Here is a 14,800-nt window from a genome sequence, read left to right as displayed (position 1 = left end):
TACAATTCATTGGTATTTCGTTATTTTTCATTGTCACATTAAAAATATATGGACGTGGCTCTGCAACATAATCAGCAGCCAATTTCAAAAAGTAAGGGTCTCTATACAATCAGGTCCTGAACGTTTCCTATGATCTAGGCTAATGTTGGTCAAATACTGTGGTCCAAATGCCATTGAGATACAAAAAGTTTGACTAAATCGTACAAGAGCACAAACCAGATGAATTGGTTATATTTACTTCTTTGCTACCATGGTACCTGTCTTGTGACCTCAGAGTGGCCTGACTCTGAAAACATGTCCCTGAAATGTAGTAGAGATTGCAGTTTAGTGACATTGGAATGTATTTTTTGTGGGAGATAGGAATGTTTCGACGGGTTATCTCTATTGACAGAGAGACATCATCTTGAAATACAATATTAGTTTCCTCTTTTGTTGTAAATTTGATTAATTTGACCTATCATCACAAAAGGTCAAAGGTCACATAAAGCCAGAGTACACTATGGAACTGTCAGCCTCTCCAGGGTAAGATCTCTCTGACCTTACGAGACTACAAAGGCACTCTGAGATGAGCAAGACTGGTCCTTGGTCAGAATGTACAAAACACAGACCAGTTTTATTTATTTTTTGCAATAAGAAGAACAAAGGTTTGTAGAAATCGATAAAGTCAAAATAAGTAAAAGAAAAGACAAAATGTCAAAAGTTAATATCCCTCAAAAGACCTTTAAATCTGCCTTCTAAGGCGAATGCCTACACAATAGTTGTTATGACGTGTGACAGTTTATAGAAAAGGAAATCTACTCAAACTGAGAATGGAGTCAGTCCTCTCTCCGACCACGGACACTTTACTGATGACAATCATTTGTGGACACACGAGTGCTGTGATTTGGAACAGCTCTTGTAAGTCAAAACTTTGATGATGTAAATCATGTGAGCAGATTAACTGCAGACAGAAGAATCAGAAGAATTGAGATACAGCTATACAAGTCAAATACAGTAATGTAATCGCAATGCCACCACTACTTCTGAAGGTTTCTACGCTTTTAGGGCAGTATTTAACTTGTGCTTGATATACAGAATTAGAAAATACCAAAAAGTGTCTTTCTTTGCTAATCTAGAAGTGTGCAGATGTCATTGGATCAGATAGAAGTACATGTGAACTGCTGCTTTGAGCTAAACAAGGGCATGGCCTACTGCTCTGAGCTAAGGGAGGTCATGACCTGCTGCTCTGAGCTACACGACCTAATGATGTAAATGTGTTAGTGACCGACATGTAACCTGGGGAACCCAATGGCCCTGTTGCTCAGTTTTACAGGAACAGCAAACTACCTCAATTAATATATTGTTATTTATAGAATCAGAATCAGCTTTAAGTGTGTACACATACAATGAATATGACAGGTTAGATGTTGATGATGATGACAGTAACAGTGATGATGTAGTAATGAAGGCAAAATGTGAAGCACAGGTGGTGCAAGAGAGGTCCACTGAAGGCTGCAACCCTTTTAGATCTGTAATGATGACAGTCCGCCTGGTCCTTTTTGTCTTATTTATCAATAAATATGTAAAAAAAATGTCCTTTTGGCAAAATTATTTTGCTCCTTTTTCAGGAGAAATAACTTTCAAAATCTGGCAAGTATTGGTCATTATTATATGTTATAAAGGCTTAAAACACGGTGTAAAAACTAAAAAGTAAGACATGTATTTGAATTTTCATCATGTTTCTCAATGATCTGCTCACTTCCACCCCTCCCCCACAGACTATGGGCTACCTTGTGGTTGCGGGACGACCGCCGCTACACATGTACTCATGTGCACTAGAAACATTGGCATTTTAAACTGGAAGAGTTTGTCCGCTTATTTGGCAGCTGGTGACTGAAAAGGTTGCTACGCAGCTTCGCCCGGAAGTATTTTACTTTGAAAATATGAATCGAAAGTTTTACGTGATTCCGCATCCGCTTTACGGCACCACAATCCTCTTGACTGCTAACGTCACTGAGGGGCCGGTGTGAACACGTTAATGAAAAGCCATGGCAGACAAGGCACAGATACAAGAAGCGATTAAAACCCAAGGGGAAGTCGTCCGGAAGTTAAAGTCAGAGAAGGCGAGCAAAGATCAGGTCAGTACTCTGAAAAAGATCGTTACTGGTGGTGTGAAGGCGGTGTAACATGCGGTGACCAGCGTGTCCATCGACATTTAACGTGAGGTTGCACATGTTTCCCCAACTGCAAATCCACAGACCAGATCTTATTTGAATTATTGCGGCCTTTATTTTGCCTCTATCATGTTGTCCACAACTGATATATTACGAGTCACTTCGTTAATCGGCACACAGTATGTCCACTACCGGTTAACGCTACGTGTTTTTATGAAACTCCCATCGTGAGATAAGAATGTATTCCTCTGTCATTTATATGCCGAATTAATTGGAAGACACCAGTAATCTAGAAAATCTCACTCGATATATCGCACGGTGCATATGAGCTCAGTGATGAGTGAGTCAACGTTAAATTACTTTTAATGTGAGCGATACTTGGAGTATAAAAGCTCCAGCTCCACGCACTGAGGGCGCGGTTTATTTGGCCAGCTATGACGTCAGCTGCTTTAAAAATGAGCATCCCAGGTGACGTCAGAAGGGACTGTACACGCTGTTTTCATTTAGCCACACCGGCTAACTGCTAGCTTGCTAGTTGAATCAAATGGAAGAGCTAACGCGAGCTAAATAGCCGCTAACCGCCGTCCTCTGTTGTGCTGAATTAAGGTTAGCTAGCTAGTGCTACTACCGACTCAAAAACAGTTAAGTCAGTTAGACTTGTTAAGAGAATGCTGTCATGATGTGTTTGACATGAACATTAAATGTGTGAGTTAATAATGTCTAAGGATAGTTTAGCTGATGCAATAAACTGCCTTATGGCAGCGGTTGTCTGAAATATGGAGGAGCTTGCGACAGTGTAAGGTTAGAATATGTAAACGAGCTAACAGGTTATCAGCAGGTGCCACTTCACCTGTCATATGTTATCATGTCTGCTGTCCGATCAAGTTCCTTCACTGATTATCACAGATTCTTCCTATAAGACTCAGGATCTTCCTCCAGTGCACTGGAGAGGATGTTGCAGCAGGGGAGCGATTGTGAGGTTTCATGTGACACAAATTCTTCTTTATGGTAGTTTAAAACCTTAAAGATTGAAAGCTAGAGTTGTTGTTGTGCTTGTGTGTACAAGACACTTAAGATGCTTTCTTCAAATCTTCTCCACTTAACTAAGGCTTGCATGTGAGAGTGTTATTGCTAGAAACACTAGACAAATGGATTTGATAGTAGGGTCAGAGCAGCACCCTGTCTGTCTGTCTCTCTGTGTGTGTGTCTGCTTGGCTTCTTTGATTGACTTGGTCTCATGTTCTATCCTCCATGCTGTGATGATGATGATGATGATGATGATGATGGGTCATGCCCTGCCCTCCCCTAGTGCTAGGGTTGCTTACCACTTTTCTCCTGTTCTTCCTGCCTGGCCCTCGATGACCTCGGCCTGCCTCACTCTTCATCATCATCACCATCATCATCTACCTCTCTTGCTGGTGAATCCATCCCTCCTGGACGTCATTGCCCAACTCACTTCCTGGTTCTACTTCCACTGCACCTTCTGATTGGCTGCTGTGGCTGGCCCTATACGACACCACTGGACATTGCTGTACCAATGATGCACTCCTGAACTTTTGCCTGTCCAATTCCTGGACTTGTTTTTTTTACTTTTTTTGTCCGTGCTGTGCGCTGAACATGCTGGGCATGTTTTGTGTTCGTGTTTGCTCTGGTCTGATGGGCTTTCGGGCTGCACCACGTGTCCGGTCTCTGCATTCTTTCCCTGGGATCACTGTGGCTCAGGTAGGCCTCTGATGCTGTGTGGTGTGTGTTTGTTCCTATCATATTATGTCGTTTTTCAAGTTTATTGTCAATGTTGAACTGTGGTGTGTGTGTGTGTGTGTTACAGATCGATGAAGAGGTTGCCAAACTGCTGCAGCTGAAGGCTCAGATAGGCGGAGATGATGTCAAACATCAGTTTGTCCTCAAGACTGCAAAGGTAAGACCACAGTTCTGCTGGATTTAAACACTGAACCCACAGAGCCTTGTTGGAATAGAAAACCTGAAGGAGTCTGTGTTACTGAGTGTGAGAACGTGAACTGTATCTGGATATCTATTTGGACAAGGAGAAACACATAGCAATGAAGGTAACTTGGTCCGTGTAGCTTTTGTTCGTTTGTTTAATGGTTCATTCGGAAATACGAAAAAAACATGGTTTCTTCGTTTTCTGCTTGAAACCGAAAACGGAAAAGCAATTCCGTTTTTTCGATGAAATGAAAAAAAGAGAAAACCATACTCTGAATATGAGCCGATTTTGTTTTTGCAAATCCTTCTTTCCGTGTCAAAATAAAAGCCAGTGATAGATATTCTCATTTCCAGTCTTCTAATTCTTATTTCTAGTCTTCTATGATGCAAACCCATAGCAGGGTAACGTTAGAAGAACATTAATTAATCAATATAAATTAATAAACCTGGATATGTTAGCAACAATAGTGACTAAAGGCAGTTTAATATGCATGTACACAGCAAGAATCAACTTTTCAATTAATCGTTGCATTGTTTAATGCAACACAGTTCGTAATATAGTTTAAGCAAAGTGATTTGTCTGTGTAGAGTTGTTGTTGCTGTTAGCATCATATTTATTTTTCCATCTTATTGTGCTGTTTCTTGAGTAAACACAGAGCAGAGCCTCTATGAGGAGACCAGAGTAAAGGGTTCATCTTTACTTCATCTACACTCAAATGGAAATTACGGAGCTTTTATTGCATTAGTTTGGAGTTGTTGAAGCGTGATATCTTATTGTGAAGGACAGAACTCCGGTCCCGGATGGGTTGACAGCGTTGATGGTTATTTTGGTGACCCCGGAACAAGTTAATGACCCTGAATAAGCAGCAGCGCCCAGTGTTCACTACAAGGATAGAAGCTAGTCGTTAGCGTCCTTTTACCGGCTCTAGTGAAGGCAAAGCTTACTCTAATCATTCAAACGATATTAGCTTGAAATGTAAGAAATTAAAGTTTAGTTTAACACCGTTAAATCGGCTGAAAACAGACGCTAACTGAGTTCCTGGCGCATGTTTCTGCGCGTCTCCATGTCAGAACGTGGAACGACGATGACGCGTCACGTCGCGCTGCGTTTCGACGTGCTGGTTGCGCAATATTCCCTTGTTTATTTCTGAATAGACCAGATAAATAGAACGCCATGCTATATGCTGAAGAGGCGCCGCGGTGGCCTAGCGGGTAGCGCTATGTCAGGCATGCAGTGGTCCCGGGTACGACTCCCCGCTTCGACGGAAGCGGAAGTCCCCCGCCCCCCCCCCTGTTTGTCGGAGTTTGCATTGATCTCCCCGCGAAACTAAAGGTGGGTTTACAAGTTTCGGTTGGTTTCCTCCCACGAGCCAAAACAATGCATATAAGCACTTCAGCGGAAGTGCCGAGGCTAATTGAAGACAGGAATTCACCTAACTAAATTGTCACTTATATGCAATACTGTATAGAATATGGCATATATATCCCGTTAAAAACCAATCCTTTTTGCAAAAAAAAAAAGCATTACTCTTCCCCAAGCCGGTTGTGTGTGTGTATGTATGTATATATATATATATATATATATATAGTAATGCTTTTTTTTTTCAATAATTGCACATTTACAATTTCATAAATTATCAATAATGGCAAAATACAGTCAAATCAACAAACCAGGGCAGAGAGAGAGAGAGCACAAAGACAGGCATAAACAAAGCATAAAATATAATTATTTTAGAACAATAATCAGGGTTTTTACAGTCAGGGAAAACCTGGAAAAGTCATGGAATTTTAAAATGGTTATTTCCAGGCCTGGAAAAGTCCTTGGAAAAAATTAAAATCCCAAACATTTTGGAAAAATCATGGAAATGTGTTATATTCATGTGTTCATGACGTTCATGACGTTCATTTACGCCGAGTTTGAAATAATTAAAATGCTTATAAAAGAAAGACGCTCAAAATATAAGCAGGCATACATACAGGCATCTATATAAATGTTTATTCTTTTAATCAAACTATTGTCTCATTCATTTGTGTCATTTAAGGTTTACTGTATGCTTTGTGTTCTCATTGTTAGTTTAAATACTACATTTACTCACGTTTTCATGTTTACACCAAAATGTTTGGTCATGGAAATTTCATTTAAAGTCATGGAAAAGTCATGGAAATCCATTGGTCAAAATGTGTATGAACCCTGGATAATAATAATGTGAGACTTTACTGACCCTCAATATGTGTATATTTAAATGTAGAATTTACACAAAGTAAGTCTGCATAGGCGGGTTTTACTGTGCGTGTTAGTTGTCATGCTTTTATCTCTAAGTCTATATTTGGAAAACGATCCACAGGGTAACACGCAGAAGAACAACATGTGATCTAAGAAAAAGTCCAGCAGGCTGGGTGGGTGGTAACTGAAAAGAGGTCCACTGAAGGCTGCTTAATAAGAATAATGTTTCTTTATTTTTTCATTGTCATTATTTATTGCCTCGTGATCAACACATGCTCACTCTTCCATGTAGGAATGTTTGGTTCTAAAATGACACAAATATAACAAGTGAATACATGAAATACTGCCATCTACTGGTAGAAAGGGGAACCCTTTACTCTGGTCTCCTCATAGAGGCTCTGCTCTGTGTTCACTCAAGAAACGGCACAAGAAGATGGAAAAATAAATATGATGCTAACAGCAACAACTCTACACACACAAATTACTTTGATAAAACTATATTACGAACTGTGTTGCATTAAACAATGCAACGATTAATAGAATCTGTGGGTACATGCATATTAAACTGCCTGTAGTCACTACTGTTGCTAACATATCCAGGTGTATTTATTTATATTGATTAATTAATTTTCTTCTAACGTTACCCTGCTATGAGTTTGCATCATAGAAGACTGTAAATAAGAATTAGAAGACTGTAAATAAGAATATTTATCACTGGCTTTTATTTTGACACGGAAGAATTTGCAAAAAACAAAATTGGCTCGTATTTCGAGTTTTTTTTTTTTTTTTTTTCATTTTTGGATTCAGACGACAAAACGGAAGTTCTTTTCCGTATTTTGTTTTTTCAAATGAACCATAAAACAAATGAACAAAACGTACACGGACCTAACTTGAACAAAATATTGTAAATAAAATGCACACTGAAACTAATCTGCATTTATTTTGTGAGTTTGGTTCAAGATAAAGTGTTGACTTGGAGTTAAAACGTCTCATTGTTGTGGAGCACTGTTGATACTTTATGACCATAACTTGGTACACCAGAACATTTTCAAACACAGTTCTTAATTTGAACCTTCGTCACAATCTGAGTTGTTATTATTGTAAACAAGCCCTTAAGTGTCCCGATCTGATTACATTGCTGTCTGCAGCGCTCTTCCACACAAAAACATGAGGAAAAGTATTGAAATTACCCTTTAACATTAATAATGAAAAAAACATTAACTAATATCAAGCTTCGTTGTTTTTATTTTTGCAGAACAAAACTTAAAGGTCATTTTTAACGTCCTCTCAGACGCTCTATTCCCTACAACCATGCTGATGGATTCTCTCCTGATAGCATTTATTTGAAGCTGCTTAAAATTCACTTGGCTGTCTGATTTAAAACCCAGCAAATGTGTTTCTCTGTCAGGGAACGAGGGACTACAACCCCAAGCAGATGGCCATCAGAGAGAAAGTCTTCAGCACCATCGTCGGCTGCTTCAAACGCCACGGAGCAGAAACCATCGACACGCCCGTCTTTGAACTGAAGGTAGAGTAGATGGAACACAATTGAACACGCTTGCCGCTCGGTGCATGTGAGCGTTTGAAGATCTCGTGGTTGCAACGCGGTGTCTTGTGGTCTCCCTGGCGTGCAGGAAACGTTGACGGGGAAGTATGGGGAAGATTCCAAGCTCATCTACGACCTGAAGGACCAAGGAGGAGAGCTGCTGTCCCTCAGATATGACCTCACTGTATCCTTCAAATACGCCATGAGCAGCAGCAGCTGGAGGAGACGGGTGGCCTCATTCAGTCCAGAGTAGAGGACTGGACTCGTATGACGTGCTGATTTCAAGAGGTTTCTCTACAGCATGGCGTCAACACTGTGACCTCTTCACATCCTGTTGGTGTTAGCTCAGGTTTACACTTTCAAACTGAGGTTCTGGACAGATCTCACACACTTCAATGTCGTCTCAACCCAGACAACAAATCTCAAATGTCACTAAAATAACTCATATTTCTGAGTGAAGCTTATGAAAGCCTGCTTCAATGTGACTGGTCAATGCAACTCTGACTACAAACAGAAAGCAGAACGCGTCTGAGACCCAAATCTTGACTGTTGCCTTCAGATTGTATTTATAGAGATTATCTTCACCTGGATTCCTGTCTGCTTTCCTCAAGTTGTTGACCTGCTGAACGAAACTGTGTTGTGGTAACGACCAGATCATACTTACCACACACACACACACACACACACACACACACACACACACACAATGGCGGCGTTCAGATTTGCAAATTGTCAAGTACTTTTGCAGTTGTACAATATCTTTGTCGCCAAAGTATAGTAATATTCAGGCAATTATTTCACAACTTTTATTATCTAAACTAGTACTACTACCAATACTGAGGCCTGGACCTCGGTTGTTGGCGGGTGGCCATGACTGGATGATAACTTAACACCCGCGGCACTCAGTGGATCAAATATGATTTCATATCATAACCGTTATATTCACAGTTGTGCAACAGATCAAACGGCTAATCCACTTCAGAAGGAGATGCTGTTGGCTATTGTACAGTTTGTGATTCTGTGATTGCCAAATAAGACTTAGTTTAAAAACAGTAATTATTCATTTGTCTGTCGTTACATTGTACGTTTTTATTCATTGAAGAAATATGGAATTACTTTTTGTCATTTGGTCTCTTGGTTTTCAAAGGTTACTTTCATTTTAGAGTGATTTAAGTCTTGATTTCATCGCAGAAAGAAAAGCGGTTGTTAGCGAGTATTTTCCGTCAAGGTTTTTCGAGATGGGATTAACTTGACATCAAAGCAAAGAGTGTGTTCTTGTCCTTGACCCCGCCCTCTTCAGGTGCCCTTTGCCCGCTACCTGGCGATGAGCAAAATAACCAACATCAAGCGGTACCACATCGCTAAAGTCTACCGCCGGGACAACCCAGCCATGACCCGCGGACGCTACCGGGAGTTTTACCAATGTGTGAGTCATCCTCCGACACGGCTCCACTCCTGATGGGACCCCCGAGAGAGTATCAGATCCGAGTTAATCCACTTAGAAAATATTGTCTGCGCTACTTGTTCTAATGAATGCGTGTGTGTTTCAGGACTTTGACATAGCGGGGCAGTATGACGCCATGATTCCAGATGCTGAGTGTCTGAAGATTGTCCATGAAATCCTCAGTGGGCTGGACATCGGAGACTTCCGGATCAAGGTTCGTCACGTCCATGACTGAAATTTCCAGATGAAACTGGGAGATGATCAGCAGTTGTCATCTGTGTCATCTTCGCTTGACCAAAACAAGATTACTTGACTTTCGTGTGTCGACAGTTTAGCCACCAGATGTGTAACCATATCTCAACACCGTGATCATATCTCTCCTATTTTAGCAAAGTGATTTTAAAGTTTTAATATTGGCTTGTGTGGTAAAGCAGCCTCTGAGAATCCCGTTAGCTGAGGAATAGGAGCTATATATACATACAGCTGTTATGATTATTAATGATGGCGTCCTCTGTGTCCAGGTCAACGACAGACGCATTCTTGATGGAATGTTTGCTGTGTGTGGCGTTCCAGATGACAAGTTCCGCACCATCTGTTCAACAGTGGATAAACTGGACAAGGTAAGTGAACATACCCATGACTCGCCCATGAAGCGCTGATGCTCCATGTAGACTATCAACTGTTGTGGAGACTGACCAGACAGACTGTGGTGATGGAATCCTCTGTTCTCTCATCTTCTCCCCATCACTCCTCAATATCTGGTTTTGACCCATCTCCCTGTGCCACTTCCTGTTGTCCAAACCCAGATGCCCTGGGAGGACGTGAGGAAGGAGATGGTGAATGAGAAGGGCCTGTCGGAGGAGGCAGCCGACCAGATCGGGGAGTACGTCAGCTTACAAGGTGAGAGTTTACCCAAATAACAGCAACGAAGGTCCGGAGGCTTGAACTGAACCAGGACGTTATATACGTCATGCACTGTAACCAGCATTGTAGCCTCTCTCTGCTCATTACTATGGGTTGCTGTGAGGTCCCGGGACAGAGGATGTCGTATGTGTACAAATTGTAAAGCCCTCTGAGGCTGATTTGTGATTTTGGGCTATACAAAGTAAATAGAATTGAACTGTTTCTGTTGCAGGTGGGATGGACTTAGCAGAGCGGCTCCTTCAGGACCAGAAGATGTCTCGGAGTAAGCAGGCCTGTGCTGGCCTGTCTGACATCAAGCTGCTCTTCAGCTACCTGCAGCTCTTCCAGGTCACAGACAAGGTGAGACATGCTGTTGTTAATAGGTTGGGTACCGAAAACCGGTGCCACCGATTTCGGTGCTTCCTTTCGGTGCCTGAGCGGATTGAAATACTTTTTTTCCACTACTCTGATGAGTCCGTCCTAGCAACAGGTTGTATAGCTACAGCAGCTAGCTAGCCATCAACCTTTTAACAGAGAAAATGCCGAAAGGTAAACGGTCAAAAGTTTGGCTGTATTTTGCAAAAAAAGATTCGAACAACGCAACGTGCAGCAAATGCAACAAAACAACTAAAGAAGAGCCGAACCCCGAGAGAACCGCTCCGTTTCCTCCACCAAACCTCGTAGACGTGTCGTCCAGTAAAGCAGCAGAGTTTGTAGAAGCCTTCGGTGTCTGAGTTCTGTTGCACATGTTAAAAAGTTTGAAGCTGTAGTTTGAAGTAAAGTGTTTTGTCTTTATTTATTTATTCATAATATACTTTAAACGGTTAATATATTGTTCAATTTGAAGAAGAAAAATTGCCTTGGTAATAAAAAAAAAAGTATCGCTTTAGCACCGGTGGCGGAAAAAATAAAAAATGATACCCATCCCTAGTTATTAATGCACCCCATACTATTTATTCTCTATTGGCAATGTAACTTGTCTCTGTCTGTCCTTATCTGGTATCTTTTCTCCCTGCACTCTCTCCTCTTACTTCATCGTCTCCAGGTGGTGTTTGACCTCAGTCTGGCTCGGGGTCTGGACTACTACACAGGAATCATTTATGAGGCGGCGCTGACTCAGGCCGGTGTGGCCCCGGTGTCCACTGAAGCCCAAAATGGGGCAGAGGAGAGTGTGAGCGTGGGCAGCGTGGCCGGCGGCGGGCGTTACGACGGCCTGGTGGGCATGTTTGACCCCAAGGGGAGGAAAGTGCCCTGTGTGGGCGTCAGCATCGGCATCGAGAGGATCTTCTCCATCATGGAGCAGAAGGCCGAGGTAAATGTGTTCACTATTATCTGTGACATAACAATGACTGCAGCCCCTTCTAGACCCCTTCTAGACCCAGTGATCCTTTTGAGGATCACTGGCATTTGTACCACGTGGACCGGGGGTCCAAATTCAGTTCCGGGGACATTTTGTCCCCCGAAAAGGACCTGTCATGAGGTAGTACTTTCTCAATGTACAAACATGGGCTTAAGGAACCCTTTTAGTTTATTGAAAAATACCCCAAACTAAAAATACCAGGAAAATCTTGTTGGAAACGCAGCTTTACAAGAAAACCTAATTGTTCTGGCAGTAGTTCTTTTAAAAGAAAAATGCTATGACATGTTTAATTGTGTTCCTCGGGTCAAAGTGTGGTGTTGATGGTGTCTGTAGTCGTCCAGACTGTAACAGCGTTGTGTTGTTCAGGCCTCAGCAGAGAAGGTCCGTACCACAGAGGTTCAGGTCATGGTGGTATCGGCTCAGAAGAACCTGCTGGAGGAAAGACTCCAACTCGTCACGGAGCTCTGGAATGCTGGCATTAAGGTGTGTGTGTGTGTGTGTGTGTGTGTGTGTGTGTGTGTGTGTGTGTGTGTGTGTGTGTGTGTGTGTGTGTGTGTGGGGCCAATCAAATCCAACATAACAAATATAATCGGCTGTATTGTTTTCAAGGTTGGATGTGAAAGACTAAGAACAAGGCTTTCAAATGAGTTGTACTTTAATTTAGGTCTAGAGTCTAAACCTAAATTAGACATGAGTTTATGGTCATTGTTACGTTCCCTGACTGAAGTCTAGGGGAGGCGGGGATGAACAGTGAACATGACCCAGGGAGAGACTCACGGGCAACGAATGAATAAAGAAAAGTGGTTTAACAGGATCGATCGACATGGCACAATAGTAACCAAGCTGGAACCGCAGCAGCACCACGGGGTCGTCTGGCTGGCTTCCCCAGCCTAAAATTCACCACAGCTCTAATCAGAATTGAGAACAGCTGTAGGCTTGTAAGCAGGAAGGATCACGGACCATGATCCCTGCATGGATCCTGTTTTTTAAAATAGATTCCACACAGAATTGTTCTTAGATCTGTGACCCCCACTCTGTTCTAAGATCCAATGCTGTCATTTAGAACTGTCTATTAGGACTTTTAATTCTGAAAAGTTCTGTCAACTGAATGCTGTGTGTCTCCATGTATCCAGGCAGAGTTGATGTACAAGAAGAACCCCAAACTGCTGAGTCAGCTGCAGCACTGCGAGGAGTCTGGGATCCCCCTGGTGGCCATACTGGGAGAACAGGAGCTGAAGGATGGAGTGGTGAAACTCCGCGTCGTGTCCTCCAGAGAGGAGGTTTGAGTCCTACAGAACACACACAGAAAGACCATTTGAATAAAAAAAAAATATATATATATATATTGATTTAATTTATTTTAAGATGGACAATTAGATAGCTCCCCAAAATGTAGTCAAAACGTCTCGATTGCCCCCTGGTGGCTGTCTGCAGTATTGGTCATACCCTCCATGTTAGCGGATGGGTCATGGAGCAAACCAAGAAAAGAACACAGCAAGTTGGTTTCTGTCTTTTTAAGCAGTTATTACCACGCTGATGTGTTAATTTTCTGATAAGTTTGGATTGAATTAGTTATTTGTGTGTGTGTGTGTGTGTGTGTGTGTGTGTGTGTGTGTGTGTGTGTGTGTGTGTGTGTGTGTGCGTGTTCTCTGCTTGCATTTCTCTGAGTTCATGTGTTTTTATGTCCCAGCTTTAATCCTTAATGTTGTCGTGTACATTTATTTGATTGGGTTGAACACACATGTGCCGTCCTCTTTGTTTACCTTCTTTTCACGTCTCTATGCTTCCATTGGTAACTGCGTGTTTAATGTCACATTGCAATGAATTGTGGGTAATTCCCTTGGGCAAAGTCTGCATCTAATGCTGACTTACGGAAAGGGTTCATAAAGGGCTCAAAATGTCTGAGAGAGCTGTGTGATGGAAAGCTGCTCTGAGTGAGCTATTGTAAAAGGAACAGAACTAGTAATGTAGCAGGCTAGAGGATTAGATCCCACCCACCAGCCAGTCTTGATGTAGATCACCAGTGTATGGAGATCCTCTATCATGCCAGTTCCACATGGCTCTCACTCTTTGTTTAAAGGCTGTTTCGTGTTAGAACCGGGCTGCAGGACGGACCTCACTGTCCTCGTCTTCTCTCCACAGGTGGATATCTCCAGAGCGGCTCTTGTAGAGGAGATCAGGAGGAGGACCTCTGAGGCCTAGGCATCAGCTTCAAACACAGACACTCTGCAGAATCTCTGGTTGTTGCACTCTTCCACGCTGCAACAGAGCAAGTAGCCCAAAGCGGTGACGCCAACTGGAAGTGTGACCATGAAGAGCTTCTGGAAGGAGAACACGGCCATAAAAACCACCATCCAGATGTATTTGTTGCATTCGACATGAAATGTGTTCTGGATAATGTCTCAACGACAAGTTCTGGCTTTCAGTGTCAACATTGTTTAATAGTGAGGAACAAATCATTGATTGAAGTCCATGTTTCTTTTTTTTTTCCCATGAAGCTGCTGGAGATCAGTTTGGTCTTTTATTCAGAATAATTAGCTACATTGTTTTCTTCATCTGTCCAGGTCCAGAGACATTTACTTTGAACCATCACATGATTTGCTGCAATTCAACTTAGAACTTCAACTCATAAGGGAAAAGGCTTGTGTCGACCTGAATGCAACGTCAAGTCTGAAATAAACACATCGTTCTGCTCAGTACTGCTGTGTTGTGTGTGTGTGAAGACACTAGTTATAGTGGGGGAGGAGATATGAGTATTTATGTACATATATTTGTAATCAGTGTTACAAAATATAAAAGGAATAGTCCTTTTTGTAATTCTGATATAATAGACGTCACCGCAAAACCCCCCAAAATACTTTGATATAGTCGGTCATATCATCCCTGCCCAAACTATGAACCTAAGAATTCTTTTGCCCAAAAAGATTGAGTAATGTCTTAAATGATGACTTAATTAATTAGTGCCTCATTTAATCAAAAGATTTGTCAAAAATGCTCTCCTAAAGGTTTTTTCCTTGTGAAAGGGTTTTTCCTGATCCGATGTCGTATGAGACAGATTGTAAAGCCCTCAGAGCCAAATTTCTAGTTTGACTCCACAGGACAAGGACCCCAGCTTGTGATGAGTGACTGTAATTGTATTAATAGACTGGGTTATCTTTCCTCAGTCCTTGTAACAGGAACAGTTTGTGAAGGAGGAAATAAAACATTGAACAGAGCATAGTTTTTC

General features: G+C 41.9%; 1 protein-coding gene across 1 annotated transcript; it reads left to right on the top strand.

Annotated features, from left to right (window-relative positions):
- The first annotated feature begins 1,996 nt into the window (after positions 1-1,996).
- Positions 1,997-14,593, top strand: hars (histidyl-tRNA synthetase). Its single transcript, XM_079228570.1, has 13 exons — positions 1,997-2,117; positions 3,982-4,071; positions 7,730-7,849; positions 7,956-8,051; positions 9,168-9,293; positions 9,418-9,525; positions 9,833-9,931; positions 10,118-10,211; positions 10,447-10,574; positions 11,260-11,526; positions 11,941-12,057; positions 12,708-12,854; positions 13,717-14,593. The coding sequence occupies exons 1-13, from the start codon at positions 2,028-2,030 to the stop codon at positions 13,774-13,776; spliced, it is 1,542 nt and encodes a 513-aa protein (XP_079084696.1). The 5' UTR covers positions 1,997-2,027; the 3' UTR covers positions 13,777-14,593.
- Positions 14,594-14,800: the final 207 nt, after the last annotated feature.

Source organism: Taurulus bubalis (assembly GCF_910589615.1).
Source record: "Taurulus bubalis genome assembly, chromosome: 13".
Taxonomy (NCBI): Eukaryota; Metazoa; Chordata; class Actinopteri; order Perciformes; family Cottidae; genus Taurulus; species Taurulus bubalis.
The sequence above is the reverse complement of the archived record's forward strand: the minus strand, read 5'-3'. Positions and strand labels throughout refer to the sequence as shown.